The following is a 21,874-nucleotide window of genomic DNA, read 5'->3' on the forward strand; positions in this document are numbered from 1 at the left end:
TCTATTGTTTTTTTACCCCTATTGTTTTTATTTTATTAATTGAATTTCCCTGTTGTTTAACAGTTCCTCCCTTCTATTCCTTTTTACATATTCCTTTAATTCATTTAAATAGATGGTGCTCCTATCTTTAAAGTTAGGAATTTCTATGAAATATTCTACATGCTTCTCTCCTCTCCACTCCTTCCTGCCCTCCATAGTCCTCCCTACCCTCTTCTAACTCCTTCCTCTGTAATGTCGCCTAGAGCTTGTACAGGTGTGTGCCACACACAAATGGAAGAAAAAAAATATATATATACAGCCTGCAGTGGTCAGTATTTTCTTAAAAATGCCAGCTGTGACGAGTAAGAAAAAGATCTCAGTGTGCAGCTGTGGTACTTACACATTGGCAGCTGCTTACTGTAAATATTTGGATTTTGCAGTGAGCGCCTGGTACTACCCAGTAACATCAGTATCCAGTCACTATCCATATAGCTTATCTGGATACATTCCGGACTGCTGCTGTCCTCGGTGTTCTGGGAGTTGGTACTGAAAATTGATGCTCCTTAAGTAACTTGGTCTTTGCTCCAACTCTGCCCCAGAACCATCCCAGACAATGTGGCACTGAACACCTTAATAATTGCTACAGATGACTAAGTCGGTGACTGAGTCCAGTGCCACTCATAGTGGTACACAGGTTTCACGTCTAACAGTAACAAAGATCAATAACAGGGCACCGGATGTGGTCATTGACTTAGGGCTCCTTTTACTAAGCTGCGTTAGGGCATTAACTCGTGGAATAGCGCGCACTACAATGCCACGCACGCTAGACGCTAACGCCAGCATTGAGCTGGCGTTAGTTCTAGCCGCGTAGCGCAGGGTTAGCACAGCTCTAATGTGCTGCGTGTGCTAAAAACACTCCTTAGTAAAAGGAGCCCTTAGTCATTTGTAGCAACCACTAAGCATTACATCATGTTTATTACCATAGAGCACAGAGATTGTGACCCCTGAGGCAGGGACTTTGTGCTGAAACATGGGTCTGTCTCTTTTGCTCTGTCCAAATCCTTGGTGGGATTCCTTTGTTTATCTTTTTTCTTCTTACAATAAAGTATTCTTGGTTTTATCTCTAGTGCCTCTTTTGCGTTGGTGTCCAAAGTCCATCCCTACTCTGGTTCTCCTTGACGTAGGGTTTTTCTGCTGTTCTTTTGCCTTTTTGTACTAGGTAGTATGCAGAACAGCCAGCCTGTGTCATCCTGAGATCTCAGTTCAGCCCTGTTTTTATACTCTTTCAGGTCAATTCTAGTCTTTTTATTATTGCAAAGAGTTTTCAAATCATCCTGTTTATGGAGCTGAAGATCAAATCCTGAGCGTCCAGAAATAATAATAAAGTTTTCATAAACCTCTGTGATGTTTTAATAGCGTGAATGTTTAAAAGTTGAGTTTCCACCCAAAGGAAGGTCAGAACTGGGTCAGTCAGTGTAACTGTATGGCCAGTGGACTTTTGCTCCTAGGCTGGAAGAGATTCGTCAGGCTAGACTAAATATAATTTTGAGCTTCACATCAGACTAAGCTAAAAACCATGCCTAACATGTTATAATAGGAAAGTGTTCTAACTGTGCTGAACAGGTGCAAAGAGCGGGAGTACCTTATATTTATTGTGAAAGGAATGCATACTTTCAATTAGAAAATTATATCAGATGGAAACTATGGGGTAAATTCAATAAAAAGCGCATAGATTATAATTGAAACAAATCATTTTCATAAATAAATAAGGGAGGGGAGTAATATTTTATATCATGATGATCAATTATAGGATTTCAAGTGTATTTGAATGCTTAATTGATAAATGTCAATATTGTACTTGATTTAAGATTTGAAATGAATGAAGATTAAAAAAAAAAATAAAAAGCGCATTAAATTTGGCACCTGGATACAGGAAAATAAGGACTCCTTTTACTAAGCTGCGATAGTGTTTTTAGCGCACACAGCTAAACCCGCGCTACATGGCTAGAACTAGCTCAATGCTGGCGTTGAGGCCTAGTGCGCGTGGAAATTCAGCGCGCGCTAAAACCGCTATCGCAGCTTAGTACAAGGAGCCCTAAGTGCGAATTCTATAACGACAGTTCTGTGTGGAGCTGCCGTTACAGAATTCTAGCTTAGGTCCTTGTTTTACTTTAGGTGGGTGCATTCGTTTGTCCCTAACTACTGGCTTTTAGCAAGTATTCTTAAAAAAAAAACCCCAAAACTGCGGCTCAGTCCTAGACAGGTCTCTGACCTGCCCAGGCCCTTCCCTTGGCCATACTTCCTTTGGAGTCGCACACTATAGAAATTAGATGCACTTTTTATAGAGTAGGGTCATAGAAAGATTAAAAACATAGTTCCATTAGCACTTAAAGCCAACATGATAAAAAGGGGAGAAATTATTTTACGTATATTAGTGATAGGAAGAAGTGCAAAAGTGGCATTGTGAGCCTCAAAGGTAAGGGAGCTTAATCCCAGGGGCACAGTGTTCTATGAGCAGGAGCTAAAGAGGGCATCAAAAGGGAAGATCTCCTGATCAGGAGTTCCACATCCGAAAAGGATGGAGAGGAGTGGAGCCAATGAGTGAGTGAGACTCAGTGTGCTGACCTAGTGTGAGAGGAGGCAAGATCCAAGTGTTGAGTGCATCTTGCTTACCTTAATCCAAAAGGGTAGTGCGTGGTGTGGAGTGTGAGGAGAATCAAATCCCAGAACAGGAGGTGGGAACTTGCTCACATGTGGTGTGTCTGCACACAGGAGGGAGAAAATGACCAGAGTTTATCTCAGGCCTTTTGCTGATGAGAGGAAGATGAGTACAAGGTTTTACCCAGGGGCTGCAAGAGGTCCAAACTCAGAGGTGCTAAAGAGGAACAGAGAGATACAGAGCTCATTCAGGAAAAGAAAAAGGAAGGAGAGATGCAGAAAAAACGATAACATACAACAAAGATAATTGAGTGTTAACTAGCACTGTTCACAAGTTTGAGATCTTTGACCATCACTTTATTTTTGTGGTCTATGGGGAGGGATGGAGGGGGTATTCATCAAGGTGCAATAAAAGTTTGCCCTTTACTGCACCTTAATGCCCCTACAGCAGTGATTCCCAACCCTGTCCTGGAGGAACACCAGGCCAATCGGGTTTTCAGGCTAGCCCTAATGAATATGCATGAGAGAGATTTGCATATGATGGAAGTGATAGGCATGCAAATTTGCTTCATGCATATTCATTAGGGCTAGCCTGAAAACCCAATTGGCCTGGTGTTCCTCCAGGACAGGGTTGGGAACCACTGCCCTACAGGACTCAGCGGTATCCCAGTATTGCTGCCTGTGAGCAAAGCCATGGCCTGATGCTCCCAGGATAAAGTTGTCCCCCCCCCCCTCTTGAGCAGGTGGTAGTTTTTGGCCAGTGCCGGGGTGAGCGTGTGATGAAAAGTCGGGCGCGTTAACTCCGCCAGCGCGGCTTGATAAAGGATAAATATTGTACCCTTCTCCCTCCGTATTCGCGGTTTCAATTATTCACGGTTTTTAGCTTGCATAGAGAAATCGCTGATTCCCAGTACTTTCTTCACCGTGTTTTGCCTCTCCTTCAGGAACAGGCCAGGTCTCCCGCCATGTTATTCGTGGTTTCACTATATTCACGGTGGTTTTTAATAGAAAGCAGCAAATAACATTTTAAAAAAGTTATTCGCGGTTTTTCAGTATTTGCGGTTCTGTTAATCCCCTATCACAGCGAATACGGAGGGAGAAGTGTATTGTTAAACTACATTCAACCATTTAACATAGAAACATGATGGCAGATAAAGGCCAAATGGCCCATCCAGTCTTCACATCCACAGTAACCATTATCTCTTCCTTTCTCTAAGACAGTGAGTGGTTCTCAACCCTGTCCTGGGGACCCCCCCAGCCAGTTGGGTTTTCAAGATATCCCTAATGAATATGCATGAGAGAGATTTGCATACCTGTCACTTCCATTATATGCAAATCTCTCTTATGCATATTCATTAGGGATATCTTGAAAATTTGACTGGCTGGGGGGTCCCCAGGACAGGGTTGAGAACCACTGCTCTAAGAAATACCACGTGCCTATCCCAGGCTTTCTTGAATTCAGACACAGTCTTCGTCTCCACCACCTCTACTGGGAGACTATTCCATGCTCTACCACCCTTTCTGTAAAAAAAAGCATCATCTTAGATTCTTTAGATTTCCTTATATTTGGATGCACTGTAGAATAAGTCAAAGTACTGACCAATTATAGCAAAGCATCTGAATTAAAGTGCTTTCATGCTGAATCATGGGCAAACAAACAAAAAGAGAAATCCAACAGAGTCTGCAATACAGAAGCAGCAAACAAGAACAAAAATGCACCCATTTTTGCGCTGCATTGTCGGTTCATAGCAAATATAGGCTTTTGTCTTTTGTCCATTCATATTGCGGTTTGTTGTTAACCTTACTCACCATGGACCCCTGAAGAAGGTGTGTTTACCGAAACACGGACCGTGTTGGGTCTGTTGGTTTGTAAAAAGGTGCTATTAGTTACCGCATTTAATATTGGGTAAAATAAACAAAGCCTGCATCTTGTACACACTGTCTGCATTTTTGTTCTTGTTTTTGTTTCATACTGAATCATACCATAAGTACTAGCTTTATTCATAGAGTTGCCCACAACAGTGAACCCTTGTTCTGTAGTTCGTGAATCACTAGAAATGAATCATGGGAAGTCATCTTTCCAGTATCCATTTGAAAGATCACCTCTCGGTAAACTTGATTTGGTTTGCCCATTTATATTATTTTTTTAAAAACTTTCTTTCTATTCAGCGTTTTAACTGTTGTAAGAATGGTGCCATTTACATTATTTACTTTTGTTGTTTTTTTTTTAAACCTTCATCAAGCTTTTACATTTTTCTTTCTAGGATTGTGTCACCATGCAGTCCTACCATCCCTGACCATCTCTATCATACCATCATGGCTCCTGTGTCTGTAAGTGAGAGAGGATTTATTTATTAATTTAATTTAATTTTATTTTATTTCTTGTATACCGCGAGGTTCAAAGCGGTTTACAGTAAAGATGCATTAAAGATACAAATAAAATAAAAATAAATAAAGATAGGTACTTGGAAGTTCTCTAACTGTTCCGAAGACTCACAATCTATCTAAAACAAAAAAAAAAAAACCCAACAATTATTAAAATGGTATAGATAGAAAAGATAAAAACAAAGATAGAGACAAGATATTAACATCCCAACAAGTATTCAGTGAATAAATTAAATTAGGATTAAAGAATTGAAGTTCAGATTACATTAGATAGGAAATTATTTCTGGTTACAATACATAAAAGGTTATCTGGTTACTGTACATTACATAAAAATTATATTACATAGGAAGTTACATTACATTGATTTTACAAGAGACATGGGGCTCCTTTTACTAAGCTGCGTTAGCGTTTTTAGCGCACGCAGCATTTTAGCACACGCTAAACCCGCGCTACGTGGCTAGATCTAACGCCGGCTCAATGCTGACGTTAGCGTCTAGCGTGGCAATTTAGCACGCGTGTTAATGCCCTAAAGCGGCTTAGTAAAAGGAGCCCATAGGGGACAATTCTGTAAGTGAGTCCTTATGAGGTAACCTATGGTAAAATTGTAGGATGTCACACTTAATCAGCTATTAGCCATCTCCAGAAACCTGGAAATTCAGTGCTCAGCATTGAATTTCCAGGCACAACTCCGGTGACACTCGGCAAAAAAAAAAACAATGATTGCCCCTGGCTGAATATCAACCTCCTATGCGCAAAATTTCAGAGCAAAGCCCAAGCGCTCTCTCTCCCTCTTTCTCATTAGCTACTCTTCTTAAAATGTGTTTTGCGCTCATCACACGTGTCAGATGAACAGCACTGGAAACCAGTTTGATTAGACCGCCACAGTGACAGCAGTTGGTATGGAACTGTGATGTGAACACTTGTTAACTGGATACGTGACACCAAGTGCTCTCACAGAGACCGCTAAATTAGTTTCACATGATAATGACCTTAAGCCGTTACTAACCTGGGTTTAATTCTCAGTCTGAGAATGAAACCATATTTCATTTAATGAAATAAAACCATAGCTAGTATTGAGAGGACTGTGCAGTTGAAAGCAAATGATTACATGGGCAAATACTTTACAAACTAAATTTGAATACAGGCTGATTGTGATTTGTTCAGCTTTGCACAGAGTTGTAAAGATAAAATGGCACCTCGAGGCCTAGATGCACTAAGAGGATCAGTAAGACCGTGTGGGTCTGCTCCAATCTGATTTTTTGGCTGGTTCAGGAAGAGCTATTGATGCACTAAAAAGTTTGCATGCAAATGATTCATGCTGATAATCCCTGACTCTGCCATCCGATGATCACTGTGAGAGCGACTCTCACACATGCACAGAGCCGACAGGGGAAACCTGAACAGCAGAGAGGTAAGGGAAGCCCCGAAAGAAGCCTCATGCCACTCAACTGTTCGGAGCAGGAAACTTTTTTTTTTTAATGGGCACAGATGCTGTGCATATTACACACATACAATATCAGTCCCATTTTATTTTAAAAAAAAAAAAAAAAGCACCTTCCCCCCACTGATGACAACTCTCCCTGACGAACCGGCACCCGAACTGCACCCCCCTCGCGCCAGCGAAAACGGCAGGAGGAATGTGCATTTCCTCCTGCCATGTCACCCCCACCCCCTCGGCAAAAGAAAATTTGCAGGGAGGAAGGTGACCCCCCCCCCACAGCAGTGAAACGGTAGGAGGAATGCCCACTTCCTCCTGCCATGCTGACCCTCCCCCCCCCATGGTAGCAAAACGGCAGGTATGTCCACACCTTCCTGCCACCAAAGGCACCCCAGCGCCAGGAAAGACTCACCATTTTGAATTGGCGGGCCTACGAGCAGGACAGACTGAGCTTCCCTCCTGCTCCCACTTCTCGAAAAAGGTACCAGCGGGGTGGGGGTTCATGGGACCTCCGGTGGCAGGAGGGAGTGGACATCCCTGCTGATTTTTTTTTCGGTGTGGAAAGGGGGAGGGTATGGGATGTTGTTTTTTTTTTTTTTTGTTGGTGGTGGAGGGCGCATGGCCCGGGAGTGGGCCGTCTTCCTGCTAATTTTCTTTCACGGGGGTGGGTTTGGAATGGCAGGAGGAAATACTTGAGGCAGGGAAATACCTGAGGAACAACTGAAAAAGAAGTTGTGAGCCAAATTCAAATACACCCAAAATAAATAATTTGAGAATGGCATTCTTTCTGCCATTTTCACTGGCACGGTGGGTGCTTTTTTTTTTTTTTTTCTAATGGGGCAGATATTGTGCATTTGTAAGCTTAGACAGGTAAGTGACTGTTCTTGACTAGTTGCTTTTTTTGGATCACTAAAGGTGATCACTTTTCATGTGCATCGGGAATCCATGTTAGAGCATCAATCACTCTATTAGTTTACATGGCATTTTAATATTAATCAGCTTATTTGCATGGTCGGATCTGGGAATGAGCGATTTGTGCAGAAAACCAGGCGGTGAGCCGTTTTCTGCATCTGGTCGGCAAATGTGATTGTCGCTAAAGCTGTTAAAACAGATTTAGCAACAATCGCTGGCTTTAGTACATTTGGGCCTGAGTCTAAATTTCACAGTTCTTTCTTCTAATCACTTAGACTTGTAACTGACCAGAGGATGAATGAACTCTTTTACTCTATATACTAATTTCTTTACTATTCAACGCTGAAAGAAGGAATTGAATGCTTTTAAATCTAGTGAGTTCATGTATTTCAGTGCAAATTTGGTGCTTGATGTAATAATAATATAATACAGATGACTCATGGTCATCTTGATAAGCCTGATAATCTTTTTGCTATTTCCCGAAAGACTTGATGTGCATCTCACATCCACTCTCACTTTTCTTAATTCTCGGAACAGACATCCCCCAGGGTGCAAAGCCAAAAATTCAGCTGCTCAACAGTGCAACGTACTGTAGTGTATTTCTATTACTTGAATGGGTTGCTCTTTCTCCATTTATCATCCCAACTCATAACTATCTGCGTGCATATTACTGAACTTCACCCATGATCAAGCTCATTATCATTCGTTCTCAACAACGTTGTTTTATAAAGCTCTCAGCTTAGGACCATACTACTTACAATGGCCTTGATTTTATATTAGGGCTTATATTTGAGAAAGCGGTAAATATTTTATAAAATAGGCTTCAAGATTCAGCCCCAATAAAACAGAAATGTCAACGCATACATTTACACTTGCTCCAAAGTTGATGTATGACTGTGTAACCATTGGGCCCAGGTCTACCCAGCAGCAGCACATCTTTGTCAGTGTCGGCATAGAGGAAAGCAAGCTGGGTTCCATGGTTACAGCAGGCTCCCATGGTCTTGCATCTCTCTTCAGAGGATCACTGGCAGAGATTCCTGTATGCATATTATGTATACTGGTATTAGATTCCCTAGTATGTGTCAAGTTAGAATAAAAACTTGTACCAAAAAAACCCCTTATACTGTAACTATGACCAATCGTAACCTCTTTACTTTATATTATGTATGTTAACCCGTAACCCATCCTGAGCTCTTTGGGGAGAACTAGATAGATAGATAGTGATTATAGGAGGTAGAACTATGGTAAGGGGGAGTAAATTGAAAATGGAAGGGAATGAGATGGGGAATGGAAGAACTAGTGTGTGAAAGAAAGAGAGAAATAAAATGTCCAAAAAACAAAGGTAGAAAAAAGCATTTATTTTGAGTGCATTAACTGAAATATTTTAACTTGGGGAAATGTGCACAGCAGATGTTTTTGTATTGTGTCTGGTAGAAAAGGAAATGCATTTATGTTTATTTCTCCAATATTGCAGTACAAGCTGCCTTGATATAGGCGTTAACTGTATGGTCCCTTCAATTGAATGATTGGTGATATCAAGTGATAATTTTGTTGTTTGCGTTCTAACTATGAATGTTATTCTGTAACTCGCACAGAGCTAGAGGATGGCACGAGTGATAAATTTTTTTAATTAAATTAAATAAATGTAATCTAACGAAACATGGTGGATGAAGAAATTGAAAGCCATTTGGAAGAAAAGCAAAGACTCCTTTCTCCTGACACGGCGAGTATGTGAAACAGGGGGTCCCTGTCAGGATTTCAAGAGGTCTGTATTTCTACCTGTAATTACCCTTGTAACCTTAAAACTTAATAAAGGTCTTTGAACTAAAAACAAAAAAAACAAACAATTCACAATTTTTGAGATAAGTGGATTTGAGTATTTTTTTTCATATGGTCGTATTGACCAATTTCAGACTCTTTTTTTTCAATTTTTTCTTCCAATGCAATTGTTATCGGTTTGGCCCTTGCAATATATTAACACCAAATTTGTTTTTAGTGCTTTTATATTGAAATTTGGTAGGATGGAGCTTTTTCTGACTTGTGATTATACAAGGTTGGCGCAAATGCACTAGTATAGTTCTGTTTCTGAGGTCTGTTTCTCCACCCCATTATTTTTTGTTAGAGCACCTTGATTCTTCAGTTGCGGAGACCATACGTTAATGTCTGTATTGATCAGTTTACATGTAGGTATAATAAAAATTATGTGGTTGGATTTGGCTACTCACAGTTTCTCATGTATTTTTAAAATCAATTCTGACGCTCCATTCTTTTCTGCTGCATCTTTAAAGAAGGTTTGATTAGCCCCAGGACCCTTAGGTGTGAAAAGACAGGATACCGCCTGTCCTTCTCTGAAAGGTCTTCGCAGACAGCTGCTATCACCTCATCCTCTTGTTCTCTCATTTTCCCTTGTCTCATCTCTTTTCACAGCTGGCAGTGTTGGTAGTTTTGTCTGTGCTGGTCAAGCGCCGAAAGCTTTGCAAAGGGTGTCTGAATGGTGTTCCGGGAATACCCAGGTAGTATAAGTCAATAGGAAGGACAGGATGGAAAAGACTCCATAAGCATTTAATAAATAATAATAACAGTTTATTTTTATATACTGCCAAACCATTAGTTCTTGGCGGTTTACACTAGAGATCTGCACGGGAACGGGGATCACGGGAATCCCATGGATCCCGCGGGAATCCCCCCCTAACCCACGGAACTCCCACGGGGATGGAAGGCTTTGGAAGCAGGGTTCGTCCATATAATATAATGGACACGTCAGCCTTAGTAAAAGAGGGGGTTTATAAGTTAATTACCTGAACAGAAAACAAAAAAAAGGTTCCACCAAAGAGATTCCATGAGGAAAACAGCAGCGCAAACACAAAAGAAACTGTGGAATTGATAATCCTGTCAGAAGTAATTGCTGCTTTTTATGGGGACAGGCGGGGATGGAGGTAATTCCTTGCGGGGACGGGTGGGGACGGAGAGGATCCTGACGGGGACGGGCGAGAATGGGTGGGATTTCTGTCCCCGTGCAACTCTCTAGTTTACACAATAGTAATTACAACAAGTAATTAAAATACAAATCCAAATAACAGTGTCTTATAAAAGAAAATAACATAATTCAATAAAGATACTGACTAACAAAATGCGACACTAAACTTATTCAAAGTAAAATATGCACAATACAAATTATTTATACTAAGATAGATAAGAAACTGTAAACATTATTCCATAAAAAAAATAAAAACTCCGCTTATCATAATAATTTTGAAATTGATTAAATTTTGTATTGTTTAATGACATCTGCTAATGTACCTATCATTTTTCAGTGGTAACGGTCAAAACTTTATGATCCTTGTACAGAAATTGGGAACATCTGTATTTAAAATAAGAGGAGGACGCTTCTGCTGCTGTTGGTTGGTTTATTGCATAAAATGTGTGAATCAAGGGCTCCTTTTACAAAGGTGCGCTAGCGTTTTGCGTGCACTAAAAAGGTGCACGCTAGCCGCTATGCCTCCTTTTAAGCAGGCGGTAATTTTTCGGCCAACGCGCGCTATAGCCGAAAAATTACGGCCTGCTTAAAAGGAGGCGGTAGCGGCTAGCGCGCACTAGCCGAAAAATTAGCGCCTACTTAAAGGAGGCAGTAGCAGCTAACGCGCACTATAGCTATAGCGCGCGCTAGCCGAAAAATTATCACCTGCTTAAAAGGAGACGGTAGTGGCTAGCGCGCACAATAGCTATAGCGCACGCTAGCCGAAAAATTACCGCCTGCTTAAAAGGAGGCGGTAGCGGCTAGCGCGCACTAGCCGAAAAATTAGCGCCTACTTAAAGGAGGCGGTAGCAGCTAACGCGCACTATAGCTATAGCGCGCGCTAGCCGAAAAATTATCATCTGCTTAAAAGGAGGCGGTAGTGGCTAGCGTGCACAATAGCTATAGCGTGCACTAGCCGAAAAATTACCGCCTGCTTAAAAGGAGGCGGTAGTGGCTAGCGCATGCGGCATTTTAGCACGCGCAAACCACTAGTGCACCTTTGTAAAAGGAGCCCCAAGTTTTCTGTTTCGATATCCGTTACGCTTATCCTTCTGTACCCCTCTTTTTTCTCACTTCCTGTTTTAGGTCTAATCTCTTTGTAGAACGAAAAAGCACTTTAGAATGCACTCTGCTAGGGTTCACAGTCCTTCGCGCGCTGGACAAAACCGCGCCGACATTTGAGCCCAGACAATTGGGCGCAAGACTCCAGTGCGCCGCCGGAAAAGTTCATTTTAAAGAGCTCCGACGGGGGGTGGGAGGGGGCACCCCCCCCCAGTTTACTTAATAGTGTTCGCGCTGCTGTTGGGGGAGGTTTGGGGGGTTGGAACCCCCCATTATAGAGGAAACTTAACTTTTTCCTGATTTTTAGGAAAAAGTTAAGTTTTCTGTATAATGGGGGGGGGGTTTGCAACCCCTACACCCCCCAGCGCGAACAGTATTAAGTAAAGTGGGGGGGGTGTTCTTTTAGGAGTGGAGTTTTTTGGTCATATGAAGCCGAACTGAGGCTTTTTTCTCCACTTCTTTTTCTTTCTCCTTGTATGGTGTATGGTTGATGACTATATGTGAGTAAGGCCTTTTAGTGTTGCAGAGGGTGTATCTTTTTCCATATAGGGTTCTGATTTGAGTTGTTGTTTGGGGTTCCCGCACACACACAACCCCCATCAGAGCTCTTTAAAATGAACTTTTACAGCGGCACGCTGGAGTCTTGCGCGCAATTGTCTGGGCCGAAATGTCAGCGCGGCTTTGTCCGGCGCACTTTTGTCCTGTCCCCCTCTGCTAGTATTGATAGCGTTGTATCTTGTAACTCCATCCCATCCCTCTCATTTTCTTAAAGCCCTGTGAATTTTCTGGAGGAACAGGAGAATAAAGGATTGATCGCTGCTGTATTTGGGATTCTCATCTGCTCCTTGTGCAAGGTGTTCCTGGATGACAACCCTCTTCCTTTTCTGTCAAACACATCTCTGCAGAATCGAGGTAAAGATGGTAGGCCAGTGCAAACTGTTATAGCAGACAAGTCTTTGAGAGTTACTTATTATGAATCTACCCTGCATATGACTTGTTAATATACTGTAGATTCAACCATATCTGGGAATTTTTCTACTTCTCAAATACTGATTTCCTAAGCTAACTTCATTTAAAATTTTTTTCATAGGATTTTAACAGTGCAAGTACTATTTTTAATTTTAGCTAGCACAGCAACCACCTGATAGGAGTCAAAGGTCAGAGTTAGTTAGGTGCCATCGATTTGTGTTCAAGTCCTAGCGACTTGATGAACAGAACACAGAAGTAGATTGCAGGGCCTTTCTTCTGCACAGTATAAATGTGGGGTTCCTTTTACGTTAGGGCCTTAACGCACAGAATAGCGCACGCTAGCCGCTACCGCCTCCTCTTGAGCAGGCGGTAGTTTTACAAAATGCTAGTGCACCTTCGTAAAAGGAGCCCTTGATGTCATCGCTGTTGTCACATCAAACTAGAACTCGATTATAATAGGTTGGCTAGAATTCCTTGACTGATGTTAACACCATGGCTCCTAGTTTAACTGATGGTGGACTGCAAATCCAGTACTGTTGTTTGACATGTGCAGGTCCTTAATATTGGGGAAGTACTCATAAACATTGCTTACTGCTCCTCGGCATTCTCGTAGCTTGCATTGGATTGACAATATCTTTGGCTCAAGTACTCTTCAAGAGCAAAATATAAATAACCTTCACACTTCAAACAAGGCAGGTACTATTCTGACTGCCTTGTTGGGCAGACTGGATAGACCATACAATTACTAGGTAAATGTCTCAAGTTATGATCATAAGATAGGCTAAACTAGTATATAACCCCTTTTAGATATATTCTGGTGGACTAGTTGTAGCTCAGCTTGCTCAGGTGACTAGACGGTGCCATGAGCATATCAAGACATTATTGGGTAATCCTCCGAAAGCTGAATAACTTTGCCAAAGTTGTGAGTAAAATTCCACCCAATATTCAGACCACAGGACATACATTCACTTACCTGACTCTCTGTGGCTGATCTGTGTAGGCCCGACCAATTCACAAAACAATGAAATTAAAATGAGGGCGACTGGAGGAACGCCGTCTGACCGCATGGATCGCTAGTGTGCGATCCTGACACATGCGCAGACCATCTGCTTTCCCTGTAGATGGTCTGCACATGTGTTCGGTGTTCATTTTTGCTGGGGTTTGTTGTTTTTTATTTTTTACTGGCCCCGACTCTCCTGCTCTGGAAGGGCGATCCCCGTCATTTAAAAGCAGGCAATTTTTGACTCTCCTGCTCTCTGCCACCCTTCCCCGCAGTGCAGCCCTGCTTTAAAACCACGGACTTGCATTGCGGGGAAGGGCAGCAGAGAGCAGGAGAGTCGGGGGCGGCAAGAGCAGGGCTCGGCTGGAAAGGGCAGAGAGCAGAGCGGCAGAGACGGGCTGCAGGGCTGGGATTTCAGGCCCAAGGACGTTTGCGACTGGTCCTCAGCAGTCGCTTCTTGTATTGATCGGCCAGCCCAGTCGGTTTCCAAAATGTCTTTAGTGAATCGCGTCCCTGCCTACTTTGCATGCCGTTCCCCTCATTTGCATGCATGGATCAGAATCGGATCGGCACAGAGGTAAGTGAATCTGTCCGGAGTATAATCGGGTCGCAAACCGATCAGTACACAATCGGTTTACTTAGTGAATCTAGCCCCTAGCCAGCTGTCTCCTGCGGTTGTGGTGAACCTGGAAATTCAATGCCGGCGACGTATCGAGCGACTGGCATTGAATTTTTCTGGGGGATTTTTAATGGCTGAGATATATCCAGCTAAGTCGATATTCATTGGCTGGCTGGCTAAATCAGCAGCTGAAGATAGACCTGCTTGTTGGGTGGGTCTGTCTGGCTACTGAACTTAGCTGGCCAGCCTGTGAATATTGGCGGTGACTGGCTATGTCATGTGACATCCATTCACTGGGCTGTCTGCCAAACGAGATATTCAACGGTAGATAGCTGGCAATCTCCTGCTGAATAACAGGGATAGCCGGCTAGGTACTATTTAGCTGACCAAGAGCCATTCCCAGCCGGCTATTTTGTCCAACACCAAACATATACTTAATTTAAAGACAAGCAAAGTAGTAGAAGACTCCTGATGCCTTTAGTAAAACTAATTTTCCAAATACACCACAACTATGCTATTGGTCACATATGGTATAAAATTATTATTACTTTATAACTACTCAGTATTACATTGCAGTTTAACAGGATCTTCAGAATGCTGTCAGAAACAATAAAGTTTTAATCGTGCAGCTTGACTTTTCATTGATCCAGCGTTGGCATTTAATCTTCATTCGCAATTATTGATGTCTCAGTTTCAGTTCATCTCATTACCAATGACTTATCTAAGGGCTCCTTTTACAAAGGTGCGTTAGGGCCTTAACGCGCGAAATAGCGCACGCTAAATTGCCAGGCGCGCTAGACCTTAATGCCAGCATTGAGCTGGCGTTAGTTCTAGAAGCGTAGCGTGGGCTTAGCGCGCGCTAAAAACGCCAGCGCACCTTAGTAAAAGGAGCCCTAAGTTTTCTAACTTAAGTCGCTTAGTGGAATTTCTTTTGTGAAGTTAATTACACCCTTCCCGACACGAATCCATGTTTCAGCCACTTCGTCAGGCTCGAGGTGAGCTGCTACACCAACATACAAACCCAGCGCCTTAAAGTCATTCACCTAGAAATTCCACTCAGTCAACGCACCTACGCCACCTAATCTCATTAGATGCTACTTAGTGCGTATGTTTTATTGTCCTGTCTATATTGTAAATTAGGTTCATAGACAAAACCGCCGAAGACAAAGGTGTGCGCCTACAACTGAACGCAAGACGGAAGGGTGCGCTGAAGAAAAATAGTGATTTTAGGGGCTTCGACGGGGGGTTTTGTTGGGGAACCCCCCCCCCCCCACTTTACTTAATACAGATTGCGGCGGCATTGTGGGGGGTTTGGGGGCTTGTATCCGCCCTCATTATACTGGAAACTTAACTGTTTCCCTGTTTTTTAGGGAAAATGTGAAGTTTTCAGTAAAATGTGGGGGGTTACAACCCCCCAAACCCCCCCAACAACGCCCCCACAACGCAGCGCGATCTGTATAAAGTAAAGTGGCGGGGTTCCCCCCCCACACACCCCCGTCGGAGCCCTTTAAAACAGTCATTTTCTTCGGCGCACGCCTCCGCATTATGCTCAGTTGTCTGCGCGCACCTTTGTCCCGGCGCGCTTTTGACCTGACACCGTAAATTATTGTCATGTCTATATTGTAATGTATGTAAATTATGTCATCTCTGTCCTGTCTCGATTATTATCGATGTACCTTGTAACCCGTTCTGGGCTTCTTTGGGAGGACGGGCTAAAAAATTGAATGAATAAATAAATAACGCTCTCATAATAGCCTTGTTTCAAAAACTAAAGCTAAAGCATGTTTTAATATGAAGGGCCCCATTTACAAAGCCGCGGTAGTGATGCTGCTTTGGTAAGTAGGCCAAAGCCCATTCAATTCCTCTGAGCTTCGGTGCATTTACCATGGCAGCATTGCCACCGCAGCTTTGTGAAAGGGGCCCTAAGGATGCTAAGGTCCCATTCTCAACCATTCTGGGATTAGTAAGTCTTATTAGACAAATATACTCTGAATCCTTGAATGAATTACTGCCTGCATTCGTTAATAGCGTAAAGGACATGATAAATGTTGGGTGGTCCTGGAGTCGTGTGACAACACTGCTTCAAAAAAAAAAATAAGTCAAAATATATTTTGTGTAATCTTGGATGCACTGAACCCCACATCTGGTGCCTCCTGGGTGACCTGAGTCATTGGCAAAAGATGAACCGACCGATTTACTTTTCATTGCATTTGGATTAGGAGCTGTTTGTTTTTCTCTCTCCTTTCTCTAGAGTACTGGAAGATCTTGGCTTTGTTTTATTACCCTGCACTCTATTATCCTTTGCTTGCGTGTATGACGGTGCGGCACAGAGCTGGAGACATCCTCGGCAGCGCGCTCTCCTGGTTCCACTGCGGGATTCTTATCTGGCAGAAAATTGAGTGCCCTCAATTGCCCAAGGTAACAGAATTCATGCGGGAGATGCAAAACTTGGCTTGCCCTAGGTCTTGCGTTCTAGTCAGGCTTCAAGCTTACCCCCTCATGGTGACGGAAGTAGAGGCGATTGCAGGGCATGAAATGACAGCAAGGAGAGTGCAGTGTTTTGATTCACTGGGAATAAAAAATAAATGGGTTTTTGTTTTTGTTGTTCTAATGTACAGCGCTGCATAAATCTAGCAGCACTATACAAATGATTAGCAGTAGAATTTCATATCTACAGATACACTTAATAATTAATACTAAGACTGAAATACACTTCCCCCTCCCCATTCGCGGTTTCGGCAATCACGATTTCACATATTCGCAATTTTTGGGGGAGGGGGAAAAAAAAGAAAAAAACCCCACAGTTAAGCCTTCCCCCCGGCGTCCCGGCCTTACCTGGTGGTCTAGCGGGCTTTCGGGGCAGGAGCGATCTTCCTACGCTCCTGCCCCTTGTTGGTCGCCAATAGGAAATGGCTGTGGGCAGTTTCCGTCGTAGTCTCAAGAGACTACAGGAACACACGGCAGCTATTTCCTGATGGCGATCTGCACGGGGCAGGAGCGTAGGAAGATCGCTTTTGCCCCGAAAGCCCGCTAGACCACCAGGTAAGGCCGGGACGCCGGGGGGAAGGCAGGAGGAAGGCGGGGGTGGGTCAGAGCCGGACCAGAAGATATTTGCGGTATTTCACCATTTGTGGTCCGGCTCTGCCCCTATGCCCCGCGAATCCGGAGCGAGAAGTGTACATTAAACAGCTGGTTGCACAAAATTAACACTGGGCTTCAAGAGCCAGTAGCCAAGAAAACTATTTTTGCACAGCTATTTATTCTTGGGATTTTCTTTGTAAGACTTTGGGCTCCTTTTAGTAAGGTGTGCTAGTGTTTTTAGTGCACGCACGAAATTACCGCACGCTAAACCGCGCGGTACGCTTATAGAATAATGCCAGCTCAATGCTATTCCGCGCGTTAAGGCCCTAACGCACCTTAGTAAAAGGAGCCCTTTGTATGTCTGTTTCTGCAATAGAGGTTCACACACAAAATCCAGTAAAAAAGCAAAGTATGTTTTTCTATGAAACATAAAACTGAATTGATGTTTACATGCAATATATAATCTGCTTGGCTGCCAAAACATACCTGATGGATGAATATTTTATTTTACACACATGGATAAAATATATGCAGTTGATATTAAATAAGCATGATTTTCAAGGGGTTTTTAATGCTCTTTAGAAGAGAAGAGGCCAAGAAAAACAAAGCCAGACAGATAAAAGCATAGGTGGTGATAATTAGGCAAAGATACAGATAGCTGGGTTATCATAAAATGGATTAAAATTCATTTAGGGCAAGATTGCTGTCACCCTAGTCAGCTTTTTAGGATGTCCACAATGAATATGTATACGCTGCTTCCTTTCAGAACCCCAGGACTGCAGCTTGGCAAAACGCAGGGACATAGATGCCACGGAGCCCTAGGGGATGAAGGCAGAGACCCCTAAGGGGGTCTCAGGGATGACTCTTGATTTTGCGAGTCTCATATGGAAAGTTAATCTAAGCTGCAAAATTGTCCTATGTTTGGAGACTCCCCAGAGACCACGCAAGGGGATTTTTCCTCACTGAGTGTTCCCCCCCTCCCCTAAAAACAAGAGGCTATGGGTGCCCACTGATAGGGCTACCAGATTTTCGGGATCGAAAATCTGGCCCCATGGCCCCACCCACAGTCCCGCCCCCATTCCATCCCCAGCCCTGCCCCCTCAACCTGGTCGCTTGTCCGGATGGCATCTACGCATGCAGTGGTGTGACGCATGTTTGCATGCGTGTGTGACATCATGGGGTTGCATGCACAGATGCCGTCCCGACGTCGCTGCTGCCTGGAAGCTTTTCAAAACCCGGACATGTCCGTGGAAATCCAGACGTCTGGTAACCCTACCCGCTGAGATTCAGTGCCGACTCCCAAATTCAGTGTCGGAGCATGCGTAGCTAAGCTGGCAGACAGGACCACACAAAAGACAGGCCTATCTTTGCCTGCTTAGCTTATGTGGGTGTTGGCACTGAATATCAAAGGGCACCCATAGCTTCTAGATTGTTTAGTTGACCTGGATATTCAGTTCCGTTGCTTGGAAATGTCTTGGTATATTTGAGCTCATTTCTGCCCATGGCTATCGGTGGTTTAAAACTGCTGACTATCAGCCCCTTCACCATCATTTTAGGATAAGCAGGACTTGTATATAGGGTGTTCATCAAGGCTTTCTCTTTCTCTTTCCAGTATTACAAGTTCTACTCCTTGCTATCAGCCCTACCACAGATTTCCTGTTTCTTAGCCCTCAGTTTCATCTACCCTGCATTGCTACTGAGGAATTGTAGAGGGGCATCAAATTACAAGGTAACTGTTCTGTTCTGCTACAGTGCATGCTGGGATGTCTAGAGAATGGCGCAGAGCAGACACAGCGAAAGCAGGGGTTTTCCCACATTTTTTAACTTATATTTTTTATTTATGGAGGCTTTATTAAATGTACAGGGCCTTAGGCCCCCCATCCGGTGCATCCAGGATGCGCCGGGAAGGGGAAGGTTGGCCATTTTGAAGAGGTGGTCTTGCTGGTGGGTGGGAGTGAGCATCCCTCCTGCCGGTCTTCTAAAAAAGGTACGGCGGGGGTTAAAAGGGGGGGGATGACCCACTAGACCAACAGGCTTGATGTGGTTGGGGGGGGTTCCCAACCCTGCAGCAGAAGTGGGTATCCCTCATGCCGATCTTTTGCATGGGGGGCATCAGTGGTGTGTGTGTTGGGGGGGGGGGAGGGCACTAGGCTACCAAGCTTTTTTTGGGCTTCATTTAGAAGGAATCAGTCATTTGTGGTTGTGGGTTTGAGCTGCTTTATTTTCCTGTCAGTGCCTGAGCCAATCGGTGCTCAGGCGCTGACAGGAAAGTAAAGCTACGAGAGTTCAAACCCTGCTGGCCCTGATTCCTTGTAAATGGAGGAGCCAATATTTAAAGGGGTCGTAAATGGAGGGGCCTTTTGAAGAATCTTCCATAGATGGCATTTTAATATTAATGACCTCGTTATACTACAGTTTTAATATTAATGACCTGTACAATTTGAGGCTGCTAGACAGCATGGAAAAGACCACGGTGAGCCATTTTAATAATTGGACAGTAAAATACATGGTTTAGCGCCATCGTTAAATGAATGGTGACTGTAGAGAATCCGGCCCAAAATGCAATAGTTTGTGGGTAGTCCTACCTTTCTCTAAGGAACATTCAGTTCTGCAGGATTCAGAATGTTTTGGAGACTAGGTTGAAAAGCAGGATCAGACCCCCAGTTCTGTATAGTGATAGTGGGTGTTGCTCCCCAGAATCTTGGAACTCTTTGTTAAATAATAATGCTTTCCACAAAACCTTTCACCTTTTCTTGGAGATGGTTTTTATAGAGCGTGATGCTTTCTTCTTAGGCCTATTTCTTTCTAGTGAGCGTTTCAAAAGTCTCTGTCTGTTGGGCAGTTTACTTGCATGAAGATTTAACTTCTAAGACTAACATTGACTCTACTGAAGGGGGAGTGCTGGCAGAAGAGAAAATCCATACAGCATCATCCTCAAATATTTACCCTTTTATATTCAGGCTTCTGGGAGAAGTTACTGTGAGAAATATCTGAAGAACATCTTGAATAAAAACCAGCAGAAGACACGGTAAGAAAGAAAATGGTATTAAAAGTAATATATATCACGTGTTATGTTGTAAGATTTTTTTTGCAGCCACTAGAGGATTAATTGCACAAAGACTTGTTAGAATTATATTTGTTGAGAAGACTTAAGCAGCAGCAATGTTCCAGGAATGAAAAGATTAATACACAAAGAAACAAATGTTGAAGCCTGACAAAGATGTTAAGCTGTTTTGTTTTTTCATATTCTGACATTGGAGAACTTTTTTTAAATGAAAATAACATTAAACACGGGGAACCGGTATCAGAAGCAGGCAGTCCTTTTGTAGTAAACCCCTTCATATCAAACAGGGGCTTTAATTGATAGAAAACAAACAAACAGGAGAACTGCATCCCACGGGTATCACAATCCGAACAAGCAGAAAGTGGGACACACAGAAGACCAGAATTTGCCAGATTCCGATAGGCAATCTTTATTCACAGTAGATCATAAAGGGTGTTTGTGCAAAACTCAGTGGTAATACAGGGCTCAACGTGGCTGTGTTTCGGCTCTCTGCCTTCATTGGCATGTGACCCCTTTGCTTCAGAGTCTTCATTGGCTCCCGGTTTATTTTAGAATTCAATTTAAATGCGCTTGTATTTCTTTTAAAATCTTTAATCCTCTTATACCTTTATTTTGGAATGTTTACCGATTCTCCTTTGCAAGAGGTATCCAACAATTTAAACTTTCCCTTCCTTCTAAAAAAGGGATTAAAGGAGTCAAGATCTTCAGTCAATCTTTGCTCTTTAAACTCTCTCAACTCTGGAATGATCTCCCCTTTTTTTTAAAGGAGTTCCAGTTCATTTCAATTTTTCCGTAAATCTTTAAAAACTACTCTCTTTGCCAAACATTTTGAAAATTAATTATTTTGAAATTTTGCAATTTGTATCTTCTATTTATCATTTGTAAATCATTCCCTGTTTATTTAATTGCTCTAAACCGAGTTGAGCCTTCTCAGAATGATGACTTGGTATATACTAAGGTAAGCTTTAGTTTAGTTAAGTCAACTGAACCATCAATTTAATATGCAGTAATAAAACCTGGATATGTATATTGAGTGCATTATAACCGATCAGGTAAGCGTCAGAAGAAACAAGTGACAGCACCCCGACTGTGTATAAAGAATTATATATCTGACTCTTACAAATAAGGTGCACAGCAAACATAGGAAAAACCCCGAATGAACTAGGGATATATAAGTAAAAATATTATACCCGGCAACATGAATCCTTAGAGACAATCGGTTCAAAAACTTTAAAATGATTATAACACTTAGGGCCTGTTTTACAAAGCCGCGGTAACGGCCCCGAAGCCCGTAGAGATTTAAAGGGATTCGAGGCTGCTGCCGCGCGGCTTTGTAAAACAGGCCCTAAGAGATCTCCAGCAGCATATGTTTATGTGATGATAGTTAGTGAAAGCAAAATCCCACGTGTTTCAAAGCAAAAAAAAGATCAATTTGTAAAGCAAAACAGTTCCATTTTTAAACGAATCTTTAAATATTTAAAGGGACCATCTGAAGTGGTCTCAAACGAGTGTATCCACAACACTTTTTCATTAGTCGCCACTAGTTTCATCATTAATCCCCAAATGTAGATGCATATTTATAACAAAATTTTTAAATTGTGCTTTAGACTATTATGTTTCTATCAAATCTGTTAAAAGAATTCAGTTGTGAAAAGTACATTATATTCGGAGCCCTTGCAGAAATGGCTAG

At 42.7% G+C, this 21,874-nt stretch overlaps 1 protein-coding gene across 4 annotated transcripts in view; it reads left to right on the plus strand.

The window, feature by feature from the left end:
- The window catches only part of STRA6 (signaling receptor and transporter of retinol STRA6), a 126,315-nt gene that overhangs the window by 55,521 nt on the left and 48,920 nt on the right, over nucleotides 1-21,874 (plus strand). For all 4 annotated transcript variants that reach the window (XM_033919722.1, XM_033919723.1, XM_033919721.1 and 1 more), the window contains 6 exons: nucleotides 4,902-4,968; nucleotides 9,801-9,886; nucleotides 12,224-12,363; nucleotides 16,291-16,457; nucleotides 18,733-18,849; nucleotides 20,081-20,148. In XM_033919722.1, coding sequence (XP_033775613.1) covers nucleotides 4,902-4,968; nucleotides 9,801-9,886; nucleotides 12,224-12,363; nucleotides 16,291-16,457; nucleotides 18,733-18,849; nucleotides 20,081-20,148 — 645 coding nt within the window. The remainder of the gene's footprint in view (nucleotides 1-4,901; nucleotides 4,969-9,800; nucleotides 9,887-12,223; nucleotides 12,364-16,290; nucleotides 16,458-18,732; nucleotides 18,850-20,080; nucleotides 20,149-21,874) is intronic.

Source organism: Geotrypetes seraphini, chromosome 14, assembly GCF_902459505.1.
Source record: "Geotrypetes seraphini chromosome 14, aGeoSer1.1, whole genome shotgun sequence".
Lineage (NCBI taxonomy): Eukaryota > Metazoa > Chordata > Amphibia > Gymnophiona > Dermophiidae > Geotrypetes > Geotrypetes seraphini.